The 15,117-nt window shown below is 36.3% G+C and overlaps 1 protein-coding gene across 5 annotated transcripts in view; it reads right to left on the reverse strand.

Moving 5' to 3' along the window:
• WDR49 (WD repeat domain 49) overlaps positions 1-15,117 on the reverse strand; it is a 211,639-nt gene that overhangs the window by 46,787 nt on the left and 149,735 nt on the right. For 4 of the 5 annotated variants that reach the window (XM_016942258.4, XM_009446787.5, XM_016942257.4 and 1 more), the window contains 5 exons: positions 11,599-11,729; positions 7,483-7,581; positions 5,723-5,887; positions 3,655-3,842; positions 2,432-2,629 (listed from right to left, as the gene is read on the reverse strand). In XM_016942258.4, coding sequence (XP_016797747.2) covers positions 2,432-2,629; positions 3,655-3,842; positions 5,723-5,887; positions 7,483-7,581; positions 11,599-11,729 — 781 coding nt within the window. The remainder of the gene's footprint in view (positions 1-2,431; positions 2,630-3,654; positions 3,843-5,722; positions 5,888-7,482; positions 7,582-11,598; positions 11,730-15,117) is intronic. The other variant, XM_016942259.4, reaches the window with a different exon arrangement.

Genomic DNA, 15,117 nt, shown 5'->3' on the forward strand with positions numbered 1-15,117 from the left:
CTTTATTTCTTTCTCTTGCCTGATTGCTCTTTTTTTAAGAGAAATGAGAAACTTGGATCTTTACATGAAATCTACTATTGTTTAAATGTGGGCAACTAAATCAAATTTTAATTATTCACTGGATGAAGAGACACAATCAAAGTCACTGGACATCAAATCAATCAGATGAGGAGAGTTGCCAGTACATAAATTCTGCCTAGCACAACAGTAGTTAGTGCACAAAGTGGGGCACTGAAGAATTTCAAGCATCATTTGAATTTCTTCTTATCCCACAATCACCTGTCAGCTTCGTGGGATAAACATGCATTTATGAATAAATCCTATTCACTCCTATTTCTCCAACTCTAGAAATAGACATACCATACAACTTACTTTTAAAAATCTAACCTGAAAACCAGCCTAAGGTCAATAGCTATGTTATAAAAGTGATTCTAATTTTTGTTTTTTTTTAAACAAACAAACAAACAAACAAAAGTCCCTTCTCTCCTCTCTCTTTCCTTTCCCTCTTTTCCATTCCCTTTCCCCTCCTTTCTGTTTCTTCTTCCCCACACTCTTTGCTCTACATCTTGGGACTAATGGCACTTATATTCAAGACAGCTTGATAAAAGTCAATCCTTTAAAAAATTAAAATTAAAAAAAAGAAGTAGTGCAAGCAGAAGGAACTAGAAAACCGTTTTCCCCAGCTTTGCTAGCCTTCAATTTGTAAAACTGACCCAGCTCTGATGACTCTTCTCCTGTCTTGAACAGAAGGGAAAAAATAAAATTATTCTCATGAGGGCTTTTTGCATCTGAAGTCCTTCAAAAAAGCAAGACTTCACAGAAACAACAAATAGTATCAATAATACAAAAATAAGCAGTTTTACAAGCACACATTTCTGAATTAAAATAAAATTTAGCTACAGATTATGTTTGGTGGGTGAACTTTATATGGCACCTACACCTAGAATGGTGTTATTTCTTGGTTCGACCCCGGATGTCTAAGGAACTTCTTAGGTCACCCACTTGCTGACGTTTCGTTTCTTTACCTGTTGTTCAAACCTCCACCTCATCTTGCCACAGCCTCTGTCAGCAATGCATTGGCTTCTTCAGTGGCCTGAAGCAGGCTTCCACCCTCTTTCCTGTCCAGACTGCCAGCCATGTCCCACCCTGTCTCACTCATCACATGCCTATATGAGTTCCCACTTAGCCGCTTTTTTTCCTGACTGAGAAAAGTCTAGTGCTTGTCTTATTTACAAAATACAAGAGATTGCTACAGCTCCTGAGTGTTACATTGAGACTGTCGTCTAGCCAATGTGGGTCCACCTCCCAGATGATTTTCTGATTTACCAACACCCTCTGCATCCTAAAGGGGTGCTTAGAATTCTTTCCACACAGGTTGGCCTCATCAAACTGACTTTACAAATACAGCAACAACAAACCTTGTCTTCCAACACTAAAAGAATTGCCTACTCTCCTGGCATAAGATTGGCACCTGAGGCTCCTAAATAGAACCAAATCAGCTGGCCACACAGATATTGAGGCTTCACCTTAAACTTATACCAGGTTTGAATAGTACTGGTTGAAACCAATGAAACATATTTTGTCCACAAAAGCACAAATGGAACAGGAAAAGTTCCCAAGAAAGCAGAACGAAAAAATAACAGAAAATATGAGACTAAATATTTCCTTTCTTTCATGACTCCCACTTCCATTTCATTTCATAGGCAGGAGCAAGTCAGATCTTGAGAAAGGGGTTAAAAATGTGAGCTCTGAAGTGACCCAACTTGAGTTAAAAACAAAACTCTACCACGATTAGCTTCTGTGAGCTCAGGTGATTTATTCAAACTCTCTGTGCCTCTGTTTCCTTATCTGTAAAATGGGAATTGTGAGAGCTGCTCCCTCCTGAGTTGAGCAATTGTGAAGATTAAATGAGTTAATTCTTGAAAAACATCTTAGAACAGTACCCCACGTACACAAGAAAAACTCAGCAAATGTTAACTATTATTATTTGGCAGCAGTAAACCAGATAATGAATAGGATGATTGGTTTTTTTTTCTAAAATTTTCTGCATTTGATTATTACGTTCTTAGTTAACAGTCATAATCACCTGTCTTTTTAGTTACATGATCATTTTATCCACGTTGAACTTTTACTAAATTTTGAAATTGAAGGAATTTATTCTAGAGGAGAATTTTTTCTCAGAAATCCTAGAATATTTTGAGCTGCACAGAGCCCCCATCTTTCCATGTCTCTGGTGTCTTCCACTTGATGGAACTGTCTTGGTTAATGGAAAACAGGGCAAGAGTCGCCTGGAGCTACTGCTTCGGAAATGTTGTCAGTGCTTTCATGACTAATGAACATTAAACAGCTGATGAGATTCAAATAGAAATCAGCCCAAGTTAATACTAAATGTCAAATAAATACTAGAATAATAAAGAAGCAATATTTCTACCTGACCAAAGATCCAAACAGGAGCATTGCAGACACCAGTCACACAAATACTGCAGTCTGCAGAGGAGGAGATAATCAGTAACTGACCACCTGGCTCACACATCTCTAAGGAACTTATTCGGTCCTCATGAGGTTGGAATGATCTTATCAGAGTTGGGGCCTTGGTGATTTTGTTCTTACTGGAGTTAAGACAGTACTCCTGAATGAAAAGAAATACCAGAACTCTAAAAAATTCAAATATGAAATGATTACAATGACACAACACTTTTAAAAAAAGGCCGATTTTCAAACTTGGGAACAATAACCTATGATCCAAATGCAAAAGAAAAGTTCATGATAAAAGAGGCTAGAAAATGAAATTACATTAAAAAAAGGTTTCTAACTTATCTGATGACTTGGGAAATAAAAAAAAGGAACTAGTGGGGAAGGAGGAAGGAAAAAAATATAAATAGTAAAGCCAATTATTTGATAGAGATGAACTTTACCACATACAGGTGGTCACATATACAACTTTTAAATATTATTAGAAAATTGAGCAGGTAATCAGTGATAAAAAAGAAAAAATCCCAAACTAACTCAGGGTAACAATAATGTTAAATGAAGGAATAGTCCTCTAGTATTTAAACTACATTTACAATCTCATTGCAGATAAGGTGTAGCCTCACCCCAGGCAACCTAGTGAGACCCTGTCTCTACAAAAAGTAAAATAAAATAAAATAAAATAAAATAATTAGCTGGGCATAGTGGAACACGCCTGTAGTCCTAGCTACTCAGGAGGCTGAGGTGGGAGGATGGCTGGAACCAGGAGTTTGAAGTTGCAGAGAGCTATAATCATGCCACTGCACTCCAGTCTAGGTGACAGAGGGAGATCCTGTCTCAAAATAAATAAATAAATAAGCAAATAAATAAATAAATACATTAAAAATAAGGTGTATCCTAATTATTTACATGCAAATAATGCTGCAGTGCCTTACTAACAATATTGCATTTCTAAATTGGATGACTTACTTAACAGAAGGTTGTCAATACTGAGAAAAACATGATTTTGCTCATTAATTATTTAAAAGAAGTCTCTGCAAGAAACTTGTAAATGTTTTATTTAAAACACTTAGACTACACATTTTTTCCTTTGTTTAGGAGACAGACAAGGCTTGATTCATAGTTACCTGCAACAAAGGGTCACCAAAAATCTTAAAGGTAATGTGATAATGTTTTTCAATTTACCTCTATATTCCAGATTTTCAACCATCCATCAAGATCTCCTGTGGTAAGGTATCGATTCATCTTATCAGTAGACATAATAATCGATCCAACTCCACTATGAGCCAAAAATTCAGCCAGAAGTTGCTTCTTATATGTATCCCAAAATCTGACATAACCAGATCCTCCACATGATACCAGGTTAGCTCCTCCTAACATGTAAGGGAAAAATCTAACTAGAAAACTGAACAACAAATGCCAGAAATAACTTCTTCAGTGGCTTTCCCTGTGGAAACCATGTGATGTTGAAGAGGTGAGTAGCTCTGAGATCAATTCCCAGCACCACTTTAATTTTCTCAAATATAAAATGGAGGTAACACTATGATAACCTCACTGGTTTGTGTTGAGTATTAAATGAGATAGGATATTGAAGTGTTCCATTACGTTTAGTTCCCTTTTCTTCATTCATTATTCTGATGTTTTGGGGGTATTTAAAAGTTAGATAGAATTGTTTCTTCAGATAAAACATGAAATATTAATTCCAACATTATGATAATATTCTCATTATATAAAATTAATCTTCCCTAATAACCCACTGGACATATACAATGAAGTAAAAGTCCATATGCACAGATTTGGATGGAATATGTAGTGATAACAGAATAGCTATTGACTTCTCCATTTGGTAGCATGCTTAGAATTCAATTTATGAGCTTTCTTTAAATGTTTTCATCAATAATTCATTGTAAACCCTTATAAAACCCCTTTTTGGTGAATGAGCCTAGAACTAACCTTTTCATTTTCCATTTTTATAGGTTTTGTTGAAGCACTTTACCTAAGTTATTCTTTTGTGGCAAGGTTCCTATTATTTGATAAATCTGTAGATGACTTCCAGTTTGCTTCACAAATGTACTGCCAATAAACAATCATATCTATTTAAGGTAGAAATAATAACATGTAGCTGCCTCAGTGAGAACAATCTGGGAATACTGATAACATTAAAATTAGTATTGAGGAAATGAGAGTAATTTCAGGATAATAATTCATATTGTGAGTATAAGCAAGTTCTAGAAAATGGAAAGTTTTAGAATCTAATTGTTTCAAAGTTTATTCCAAACATCCCAGAATGTTTTTAAACTATACCTTTATTGATTCTTAATGATTAAAAATTTTATATGAAAATTATACAGATTTTCATCTGTAAATTAAATATGGGAAACAATAAACATAATTCAGATATGTTCATTTCCTTTTCAAATACATAATACATATATGTCTAGTTCCTAATGTTAAGAAAAATATACCCTGAAGATACGATTGTTATTTTAGATGAAAGGTAAAAAAATATACATTATTCTCCAAGGCAGATTTTCATTTTGGAAAGATGCGGGCTGCATCAACAGCATGCTAATATTGCCACTGACAACAAGGAAAAAATTAAGCAAATGGTTATTTCACTTACATAATATCATATAATTACAGTAAATCATAAAATAGCATCAATGTTAGTATACATCTCTGGAGAAGATATAACCAAAACTTAAAAAAAAAAAAAAAAAAAAAAGATGAGAACAGAGAAGAGAGCAGGCAGCTCTTGTCCTGGGATTAGCAATTCTTTCAAATTCTGTTACTGTTCTTAACATCCATGCTCCTCATTATTCTCTTCCAGCCTATTTTGATTAGGTGCTTATATAGTCAGTCTCAGACTCAACTTTTCTGCTATATGTGGACTTAAGCTTTGACTTCGGCATACATCTTGCTGTGCCCCTACCATATTAAAACCTCTTTATGACAGGTCTGGGACAACAATTCTGATTGTTGCCCATATCCAATAATTTGTCAGAATTTTTCCCATCTTGATCTTGACATATACAACACTGGATAAATTAGTAGTGGGATGTAGTCTGGCTCCTGCTCTTGAATCCATCCTCCTCAATTCCAACTTCCTTTGCCATGGTCTGCGACCTCACTTGACACACTACTGACTGGTTAGCTACATGCAGTCAAATTCTACAAGATCTAGTAGAAATAGATTGGATTTTCTTTATTGCTCCCTTTCCAACTATATGTAAAATGTAAATATATATTTTACCTGTCACTGCAGTGTTTTTTCTTGCTTTAAGGAAGCAAAGTCTCATAACAGCATTTTTGCCCTCAGTGTCAATCTCAAAGTTGCGGACTCCCGTGGTAGAATGGTCTGCCACGGGGTGGGAGGGTTGGCTTCTCCCAGCACTGAGAAGTTTTTGAGGTTTTGTATCTGTGAGGGAGACAAAGCCAAGTATATTAATGAAGAAAAATACCTGCTTTTCAAACTAATGCCTATGAAATAGCAGGCCCACATCTATCACTATATCCAGTGACTCCAAGTCTCACAATAGACTTCCAGTCAACATCTATCAAGCCTTCTGCTATTTCTCAACCCCAACTTGAAGAATTGTTTGACATTATTTTTGTTTTTCATGTTCCATACACCCTTGCTCTGTTTTCACTTGATATGAATTAAGTAAGAACTTAATATTGGCATCAGTGCTAACATCTTAGGGATCCTAATATGCCCAGGACAAACGTAATTCCAATACTGTGGCATTTTCAACTTATTAATCATTAAAATTAATCTTGGAAATATAATGAACATGAGTTCTAAAGACTATTTATGTTTAATTAAATGAGCCTTTTTAACAATACTATTTGTTAGTGAGTTACTCTGGAGAAAACATTTCTAAGCATACTTCAATTATCTAATGACATCATCTCCAGGCCACACTAGTAAACACTGGGGATATCCGTCTCAGAATCTATGAACAGTCTGCCCATAGTTATGAAAAATCTATACAGATGTATTTTCAAAATTCCAAAATAAGAAATCTATTGCAATGCCTTTCATGTCTTTTAGAAATTTGATATTTATTCACTTTTCTCGTTAATTATCTCTCTGTGTATTGTAAAGCCCAGTGTAGAGGAAGAGGCAGAATTCCAACCTCCTCATGGCAAGTTCAGATGAATCTTAAAATGATTAGCTCTTAGTACATAAAGCAGGTCAGAGCTTTGTGTTTGCAACCAAGTATCCCCTAAATCTCTTAAGTTTGTTTTCCTACTCTTAAGAAAACAGCTTCTCAGCTTTTCACCCAAAAAGAAAACTGCATCTGATGACCAGTCCATTCCTAAAGTTCAATTCAGCCTCTATGAGTTCATTCAGTTGAGACAACAGAACCTCACTGGGCCATGAAGAATGACATTTTCATTACCAAAATAAATTAGTCTAAAGAAAAACCTTTAGTATCTAAGGAAACTGAAATAAAATGTGAAAGGCAATTGTCAAGACATTTTACTTAAGTATAAAATATTCACGTGCTCTGCTAAACTCCCATAAAATACAATATACTCCCATCTAATGTTCCTCATGGGCTTCTAAAGCAAGGAATAATTTAAGATTTCCAGGTGGCATAATATTTATTACAAGCTCTAGATTGAGTCTGAACTGCCTATCGAGTGAACATGAATTTCCATTTTTTTACCAAAGGGTACCTAACGTTCACTCTTAGGTAATTTGGCAAGGTTTATTGAAAAAAAAAAACTAAATAAAAATGAGAGTCTTGCTCCCTGCTGTCGGTAGTTCAGAAATACCGATGTAGCATAAAGAGAAGAAATGGCATGCCATGGAGAATGTGCTAAGCCAAGTAAATCTCGAGGTTCTCTTTAGCTACTTTGGCAAGACAATGATATCCTGAATCCTTCATGCTTATAGCCAATCATCTATAATTTAGGATCAAGTCACATCAGGAACATGCATGAACAACCAGGCCTACTGTGATTTGACTAGCCATGTTATTTTCGTTTCAAACTCACACTTACCTAATTTTGACTTTAGCAACCTCTGGTAATCAGGGTGAAGAACTTGGTGAGCATTCTCTGTGCTATTGTTCCATAGAACAATTTCTCCATCATAACTCCCTACACAAGACAGGATGGAGAATATAAATTGCCAGGAGATTAAGATAGAAAATATGAGCAACAGCAATCAGAAGAGGTTATTAGCAACATATCTCACACAGAATATGGCACATAGTGGGCACTCTATATTTTTAGAAACATGAATAATAATAATTGGTATTTGTTTAACTCTAGAGCTTACAATCCCCACAGTATAATCTGAGCATGGGTGTGTAGAAATTACTGCTGTTTCCTTTTATTTTATGGTAATAAAGCATTCAGAACAGATGCTTTGCAAATAAAAAACTGGAGCTTGAGTCTTGGTTCTCCCACTTACTGTGTGACCTTGGGCATGTTATTTAACTCTGCTTGATGCTGCAATTTTCTCATCTATAAAAAAGAGTTAATAATTTTATTTATCTCATAGGGTTATTGTAGAGAATGAAAGTATTTACAATAGCACTGAGCATATTGTAAGTACTGGAAAAAATGTTAATTACCATCCTACTTTTTATTATTGTGTAAAAGCAAGTAAATCAAGTCCTCCTATGTTTCTGTTTCCTACATCCCTTCTTGTGTGTGTATGTGTGTGGGTGGGTGTGTGTGTCTTCTCTTCATACTTTCCTTCCTATATTGAATATTGAATATTGTCTTTATTGAATATTGTCTTCTCCAATCCTGAAGTTTTTCCTACAGAAAGTCCTTCAGTACTGCTCTTCACAGAGAACAGAGAAAAGCCCAAATAGCCCAAAAGCCCAAAGTGAGGTGAAGTCTGAGCAACCATGTCCTGTGGAGGAACAAAGCAGCAATGCCCAGACCATTGCTCTCAGTGGCTCAGTGAGGACAGCTACCCACTGAGCAGAGTGTCTATGGTAAGGAGAGCAGAAGAGTTTGGGTGGGATGTACAAATGGTGACTTTTTTGGGATTAGGGGAGAGGAGAGAGAAATGCACACGAAACTCTGTATTGTCCTAGAAAGAGCAATCTCTTTGGGAGGCCGAGGTGGGCAGATCAGGAGGTCAGGAGTTTGAGACCAGCCTGGCCAACATGGTGAAACCCCGTCTCTACTAAAGATACAAAAAAAAAACTTAGCTGGGTGTGGTGGCATGTGCCTGTAATCCCAGCTACTAGGGAGGCTGAGGCAGCAGAATCACTTGAACCCTGGAGGCAGAGGTTGCAGTGAGCCGAGATTACACCATTGCACTCCAGCCTGGGCGACAGAGCGAGACTCCACTCCATCCAAAAAAAAAGAAAAAGAAAGCACAATCTGTGAAGCTCACAAATTGAACCAGGGGGATGGAGTTCAGCTGTCCATAGAAATATCCATCTTCTCCTATGCTTTACTAGCAGTGACTGACCAAATATTTCCACATAGGATTGATGGGAGGAGAATGAGTGAAGAGATTGTCTACCCACCAATACAACGGTATTTACTAATACTTTCACAATAACAACCACATCGTTTTACACTTCAGTGCCCATCACATTTCAGGATGTGATCCTCCCTGCAGGGGTGGCCTTCCAGTGGCTATAAAGCTAATTTACCTACAGAGTTGGCCTTACTAGAAAGTAATTTCATTAGTCCTGAAAACAGGGGAACTTTAAATATAGATAGATTAGTAAACTTCATATTGTAACACTTCATAGATACCCTGGATCTTTTCCTGTAAGTTTTCATTCCTCTTAATTGATGACATTTTTGGTTCTATAAAAAAAATTCAGCTGTCAAAATATGGACTTGAAAATTTCATGGTGCAATCTGTCTCTATAAATTGCATTCTTTGGCCAGAAATGATACAACAATTTTTCATTCTCTTTAATATGCCACATCAAAGCATGCCTATGAATCATTTTAAGAGCTTGGATTTGTAGACATTTTGTGAGGACAGACTTTTATCAATATTATCTGGGCTAAATTATGCCAAAGAGTTAATATGTTCACATTATGAAACATCTAAGTGCCACCAACGTGTGATTCGTACCTGACAGCCCTAAAGCTGCTCCTGGAAAATGGACAATACAAATAAAAGCTAATATTTATGGATGAGCTTATTGTGTGCTGAGCACTGTGTTAAATGCTTGCACAGATAATCTGAACTATAAACCAAAATATAGATATATTATTATCAGCCAGACAAAATTATGATTTAGAGTTTAAATAACTTGCTCATTATCAAGTTGTGGCAATATTGGTAGAGCCGTGAGGGGAAATCAGACAGCCAGGCACAGGAGCTGATGATCAGAACTACCAATATATTTCCCTAGAAATAAGGATAAAGAAGAGCAAGTGCTGCTTCTTCAAAAATCTATTCATGCTCAAAGGAAACAATCAACAAAGCAAAGAGACAACCTACAAAATGGGAGAAGATAGTTGCAAACTTTACATCTGATAGTATAAGGGGTTAATATCCAAAATATATAACAAAATCAAACAACTCTGCAACAAAGAAAACCTGATTTAAAAATGGACAAAAGACCTGAATAAACATTTCTCAAAAGAAGACATAAAAATGGCCAACAGACATACAAAAAAAGTCCAACAACTCTGCAACAAAGAAAACCTGATTTAAAAATGGACAAAAGACCTGAATAAACATTTCTCAAAAGAAGACACACAAATGGCCAACAGACAAACGAAAAAATTTTCAACATCACTGATTATCAGGGAAATACAAATCAAAACAACCTAAGTGAGTGAGATATCACTTCACTCCAGTCAGAATGGCTCCTATCGAAAAATCAAAAGATAAAAGTATTGGCGAAGATATGGGGCAGAGGAAACACTTACATATGGCTGGTGGGAATGTAAATTAGTATAGCCTTTATGGAAAATGATATGGAGGAATTGAAAATAGAACTACCATATGATCCAGAAATTCCACTACTGGGTAAGGAAATGAAATCAGCATGTGGAAGAGATATCTGCACCGCACCCTTATGTTTTTTGCAGCATTATTCACAAAAGCCAAGATATAAAATCAACTTAAATGTCCATCAATGAATAAATGAATAAAGAAAATGTGGTATATATACACACTGGAATAGTATTCAGCCATAAAAAAAATAAAAGCTTGTCATTTGCAGCAACATGAATGAACCTGGTGGACATTATGTTAGGTGAAATAAGCCAGGCATATAAAGACAAATATCACATCATATCACTCAGTTGTGGAATCTAAAAAGTTATTCTCATAAAAGCAGAGTAGAACAGTGGATACCAGAGGATGGGGAGGGAAGACAGGAGGGGTGAGAGATTGGTCAATGGGTAAAAAGCTAGTTATATGGGAGGAATGAGTTTTGGTGTTCTATTGCATAGTAGGATGACTAGAGTTAACAATAATGTATTGTATACTTCAAAATAGCTAGAAAAAAGATTTTTTAATGTTCTCATCACTAAGATATGATATATGTGTAAGGCTATTAATATGCTAATTACCATGATTTGATCATTGCACAATTTATACATGTATTGAAACATCATGTTGTGCTTCATAAATATGTACAATTATTAATATTATGTGTCAATCATAAGTTTAAAAAGAAATATATGGCCGGACACAGTGGCTCATGCCTGTAATCCCAGCACTTTGGGAGGCTGATGCAGGTGAATTGCTTGAGCTCAGGAGTTTGAGATCAGCCTGGACAACATGGCAAAAACCCATCTCTACTAAAAATACCAAAAATTGGCCAGGCATGGTGGGGCGTGCCTGTGGTCCCAGCTACTCAGGAGGCTGAGGTGGGAGGATCACTTGAACCTGGCAGGTGGAGGTTACAATCAGCTGAGATCTGGCCACTGCACTCTAGCCTGGGCAACAAGTGAGACCCCATCTCAAAATACATACATATATATATATATATATATACACACACACACACACGTATATATACACACACACATATATACACACACACACACATATACATATATATATATATATATAAAACAACTGAGAAAAAGCTTTTCTAAAGGTGAGTGAGCCAAAACAAACCAAAACAAACCAAACTTCACCAATGATTGTCAAGTGAAAGTTCAATTTACCCGTAACAAGAGTTTGTGGAGGTAAAAACTCAGCACACAAGATGTCATCATGGTGCTGTATGCCTCCTTTCCATTCTTCAGGCTGGATGAAAAACTGATTGAAGTTTTGGGGTCGAAACACAGTAATAGACCTAGCAAAAAGGATATAGAATTTAGCTGTGGATCTAAAATTGAGGTAGATATTGAGTAGCCACTATCCACTTGAATGATGTGATCCGAGACTTTTAAAAGACTATGCTGCCTAAAATTTATCCCCACTTGACATCCATAATACTGAGTTTCCCACACTAAACATTTTTATTACCTCATTAAATTATCTGGTAAATTATAAATTTTTGACAATAGAAGGTTAATTATCCTTTCATAATCGTTAACAACAAACCATGTAACAATTTATCAGATTAATTATCCATCACCACGACCCTAAAGCAAAGTTTCCCCACATGGGTATTATGAAATCACCGAGTCTTATAGCAATAACAATTAAAAGAGGTGCAGGCCTATGAACAAATAATGTTTTGTACTTCAAACAAAGTCAATAAGGTTTTTTTTTCATCAAATTTTCTCAGGATATTTAGCACTCCTTGTGGCATTTTCAAGACTTACCTGATCACAGAATCCATTCTCTTGGAGTCTACAGCATCTTGAAGAACTACAATTTGTGGAACATTCTTGGAAAATGCCACCCCAAAGAAGTAGGACATAGGACAGATACATTTTGAACAGAAAGAAGAGTATTAGAGAGGTCAGTATCTTCTGGCACTGCTGATAAATTTGAGGACAGGACAGGATGGGCAAAGAATGAAATGCCTGTGCCTGGTGGGGAAGGGAGGAGTGTAAAGATTCCATTGTTGGGGCATTAATACCACCCTGTTTTCACTTGATGATCCGAGCTCTGGCCATCAGCCTATACTAAGCCTCTTGTTCCTTCTAGAGCCATCTAGATCTCAAGTGAGCATTTGCAACCAAAGTTATGGGGTCTTTCACCATCATTCTCTCTTCACCTTCCTGAAATCTTTTATTCCCACCACTCTAAAGGTCTCTTAGTTGTCCTACCAGTGTTACTCCTCAGCCTCAGAGTTTCCAGTATGTCCTGCTTCTCTTCCTGCCTCCTGATCTTTCTTTCCCCACTCTTTATTTTCTATTCCCTTCTTTCTCTCACCCTTTTTAACATGTGGTATATATACACAATGGAACATTCCTTATCTTCATTCCTCCCTTTCTCTCTATCCACTCAAACTGGCTTAGAGATTTCATATATCACCATGAGTTCCAATGTCACTGCTATACAAATGGCTCTTAAATTCTCTTCATTCATAATCTTTGCTAGAAATAGTTTCCATTTGCCAGTTGACAGTTCCGTATAATGCTTCCATCTGCAAAAGATCTCAACATGTCAAAAATCCAAATTTGACATCTTCCCTCCATACCAGCCCTCTGTCTGCAATTCCCAAATATGGTTAATAGACCAACATTCCAGCCTCTTTGGGTGTCTTTCTCTTCCCTAGTCAAATCAAATACTTAGATTATATCTCTGCAATATGTTACATATTCGTTTCTTACTATTTTACTTCAAACAGTCAATGACAGCTTCCTAGTTCTGTGCTAACTACCTCATGGTTGAATTATTGTAACAGCGTACTGACAAATTTTACTGCTTCTAGTCTACCAATCTCTGGCACATTCTTCATCTGGCTACTAGATTAATTATTCTACTCTGGGGCATTTTCATTTATTCTATAAGAATTTCTTATTTGCCCTGTGGAAGTCACTTTGTTTATAGTGATGCAGGGTACAGAGCTGTCGGCATAAAATGACTAAAATTCAAGGTAAAATGTGGTAAGTGCTAAGGCATTACTGATCAACTGCCATGAAAGGCCAGCATAGAAATCAAAGAAGGCTGAGTTGAACACTGATATTTGAACTGGACCATAAAATATGGGTAGGATTTGCAAGATGAAAACACTCTGGATGGAGAAAACAACATGATAAAAGATAAGGCTAATGCCCCATTAGAAAGCCTTTGCTAGTTTTTTCGTTTTGTATATGATAAAATTCAAATGTGGAGCTCTGTTATTTAAGACCCAATAATACATAGATCTAATCTATGTTTTCAGAATTATTTCCCTCTATTCTTCTATCCTTGCTTTTCAGTTATATGTGAATATCCAATTAAGTATTTGAGAGAGGCACTGGAAGCCATTGAGTAAATATGGTACACCTTCTTAAGTGTTAATTTTGCTCAAAAAGTTTGAGGAAGAATAATTTTCTATTAAAATAAAGATAGATGAATTAATGCAAGAGAACGCAAAGTTTGCCTGAATTTCAAAAAAAGAATTCAAAGTTTTAAATTTATTTTTTGTTTGCAGTAGCTGTTTTGAATTGTTAGGAGCTAAGTTTCTGAAGTACACCTTCTTGTCCAACCCAAACAATATTCTTAGTCTTCTCTAGGTACCTCTTATATTTCTGTCGGTTTTGTTTTCATTCATGGTATACTTTTTCATGCCTCTATGAATTTCTTTTTACACACAGACCCACATCTACCTATTCACACACCAACTCTCTAAGGCCCATCTTATTCAGGTAGAATTCCTTAATAACTAGGATTAATAGAAATAGTTCCTCTTCTGACCTCTTAACATCATTCACATTTAACTTGTAACATTTAGTGTTATACAGTTTCAGCTCCTTGGCTAAATTACAAATTCTGAAACCATGCATCTTGTCTTAATCTGTAATCTTACAGTAGCAAGCATAGTGACCTATACATATTGAGTGTTCAATAAATATCTGTCACATAAATGAAGAAAAAAATTATCTGCTTAAATGTCACCTCCTCAGGCAAGCCTTCCCTGACCACCCTATCTGAAGACTCTCTGAGTCTCTCATCTCTCACTCTATTTCATTTTTTATAACACTTACTACTGTATGACACTGTGATCTATATTTACTTGTTTATGTTCTATCTCTCCTATTATAAAGTAAGTTCTAGAAGAGCAAAGACTTTGTTTTTTTCCTTCTACAGCAGCAGTGTCTAGAATAATACCTACCACATGATAGGCATTTAACAAATATTTCCCGAATCAATGTGTGAATTATTCTATGTTTTAAATAATCAGACCCTTTGAATGGAGCAACAGGTTGCTGCAAATTCCATGAGACAGGTGAAAAACTGGTGCTTTCTCAAAAGCACCACCTCCTGGCTGGAGGCCAACAAACTCAGGACATTACAGCAACTCATGACAGAACAACCCTGCTCCAAGGAAGGAGAAAACAACAGCTAATCCCACTGCCTGTAACATCCTGGCTAACCAGTGGTCCTGAGTCTGTCCATGTGACAACTTCACTGTTAGCATAATGAGCATTCAAGAAAGCCAGCACACTAAATATATCTACAAGGACTCTCACAGAAGCTACTTCACTCTCCTGACACCTCCACCAGAGCAGGTGCTGGTACCTATGGCTGAAACACCTAAAGATGAATCACATCAGAGGACTCTTTGCAGACACTCCCCAGCA

Source organism: Pan troglodytes, chromosome 2, assembly GCF_028858775.2.
Source record: "Pan troglodytes isolate AG18354 chromosome 2, NHGRI_mPanTro3-v2.0_pri, whole genome shotgun sequence".
Lineage (NCBI taxonomy): Eukaryota > Metazoa > Chordata > Mammalia > Primates > Hominidae > Pan > Pan troglodytes.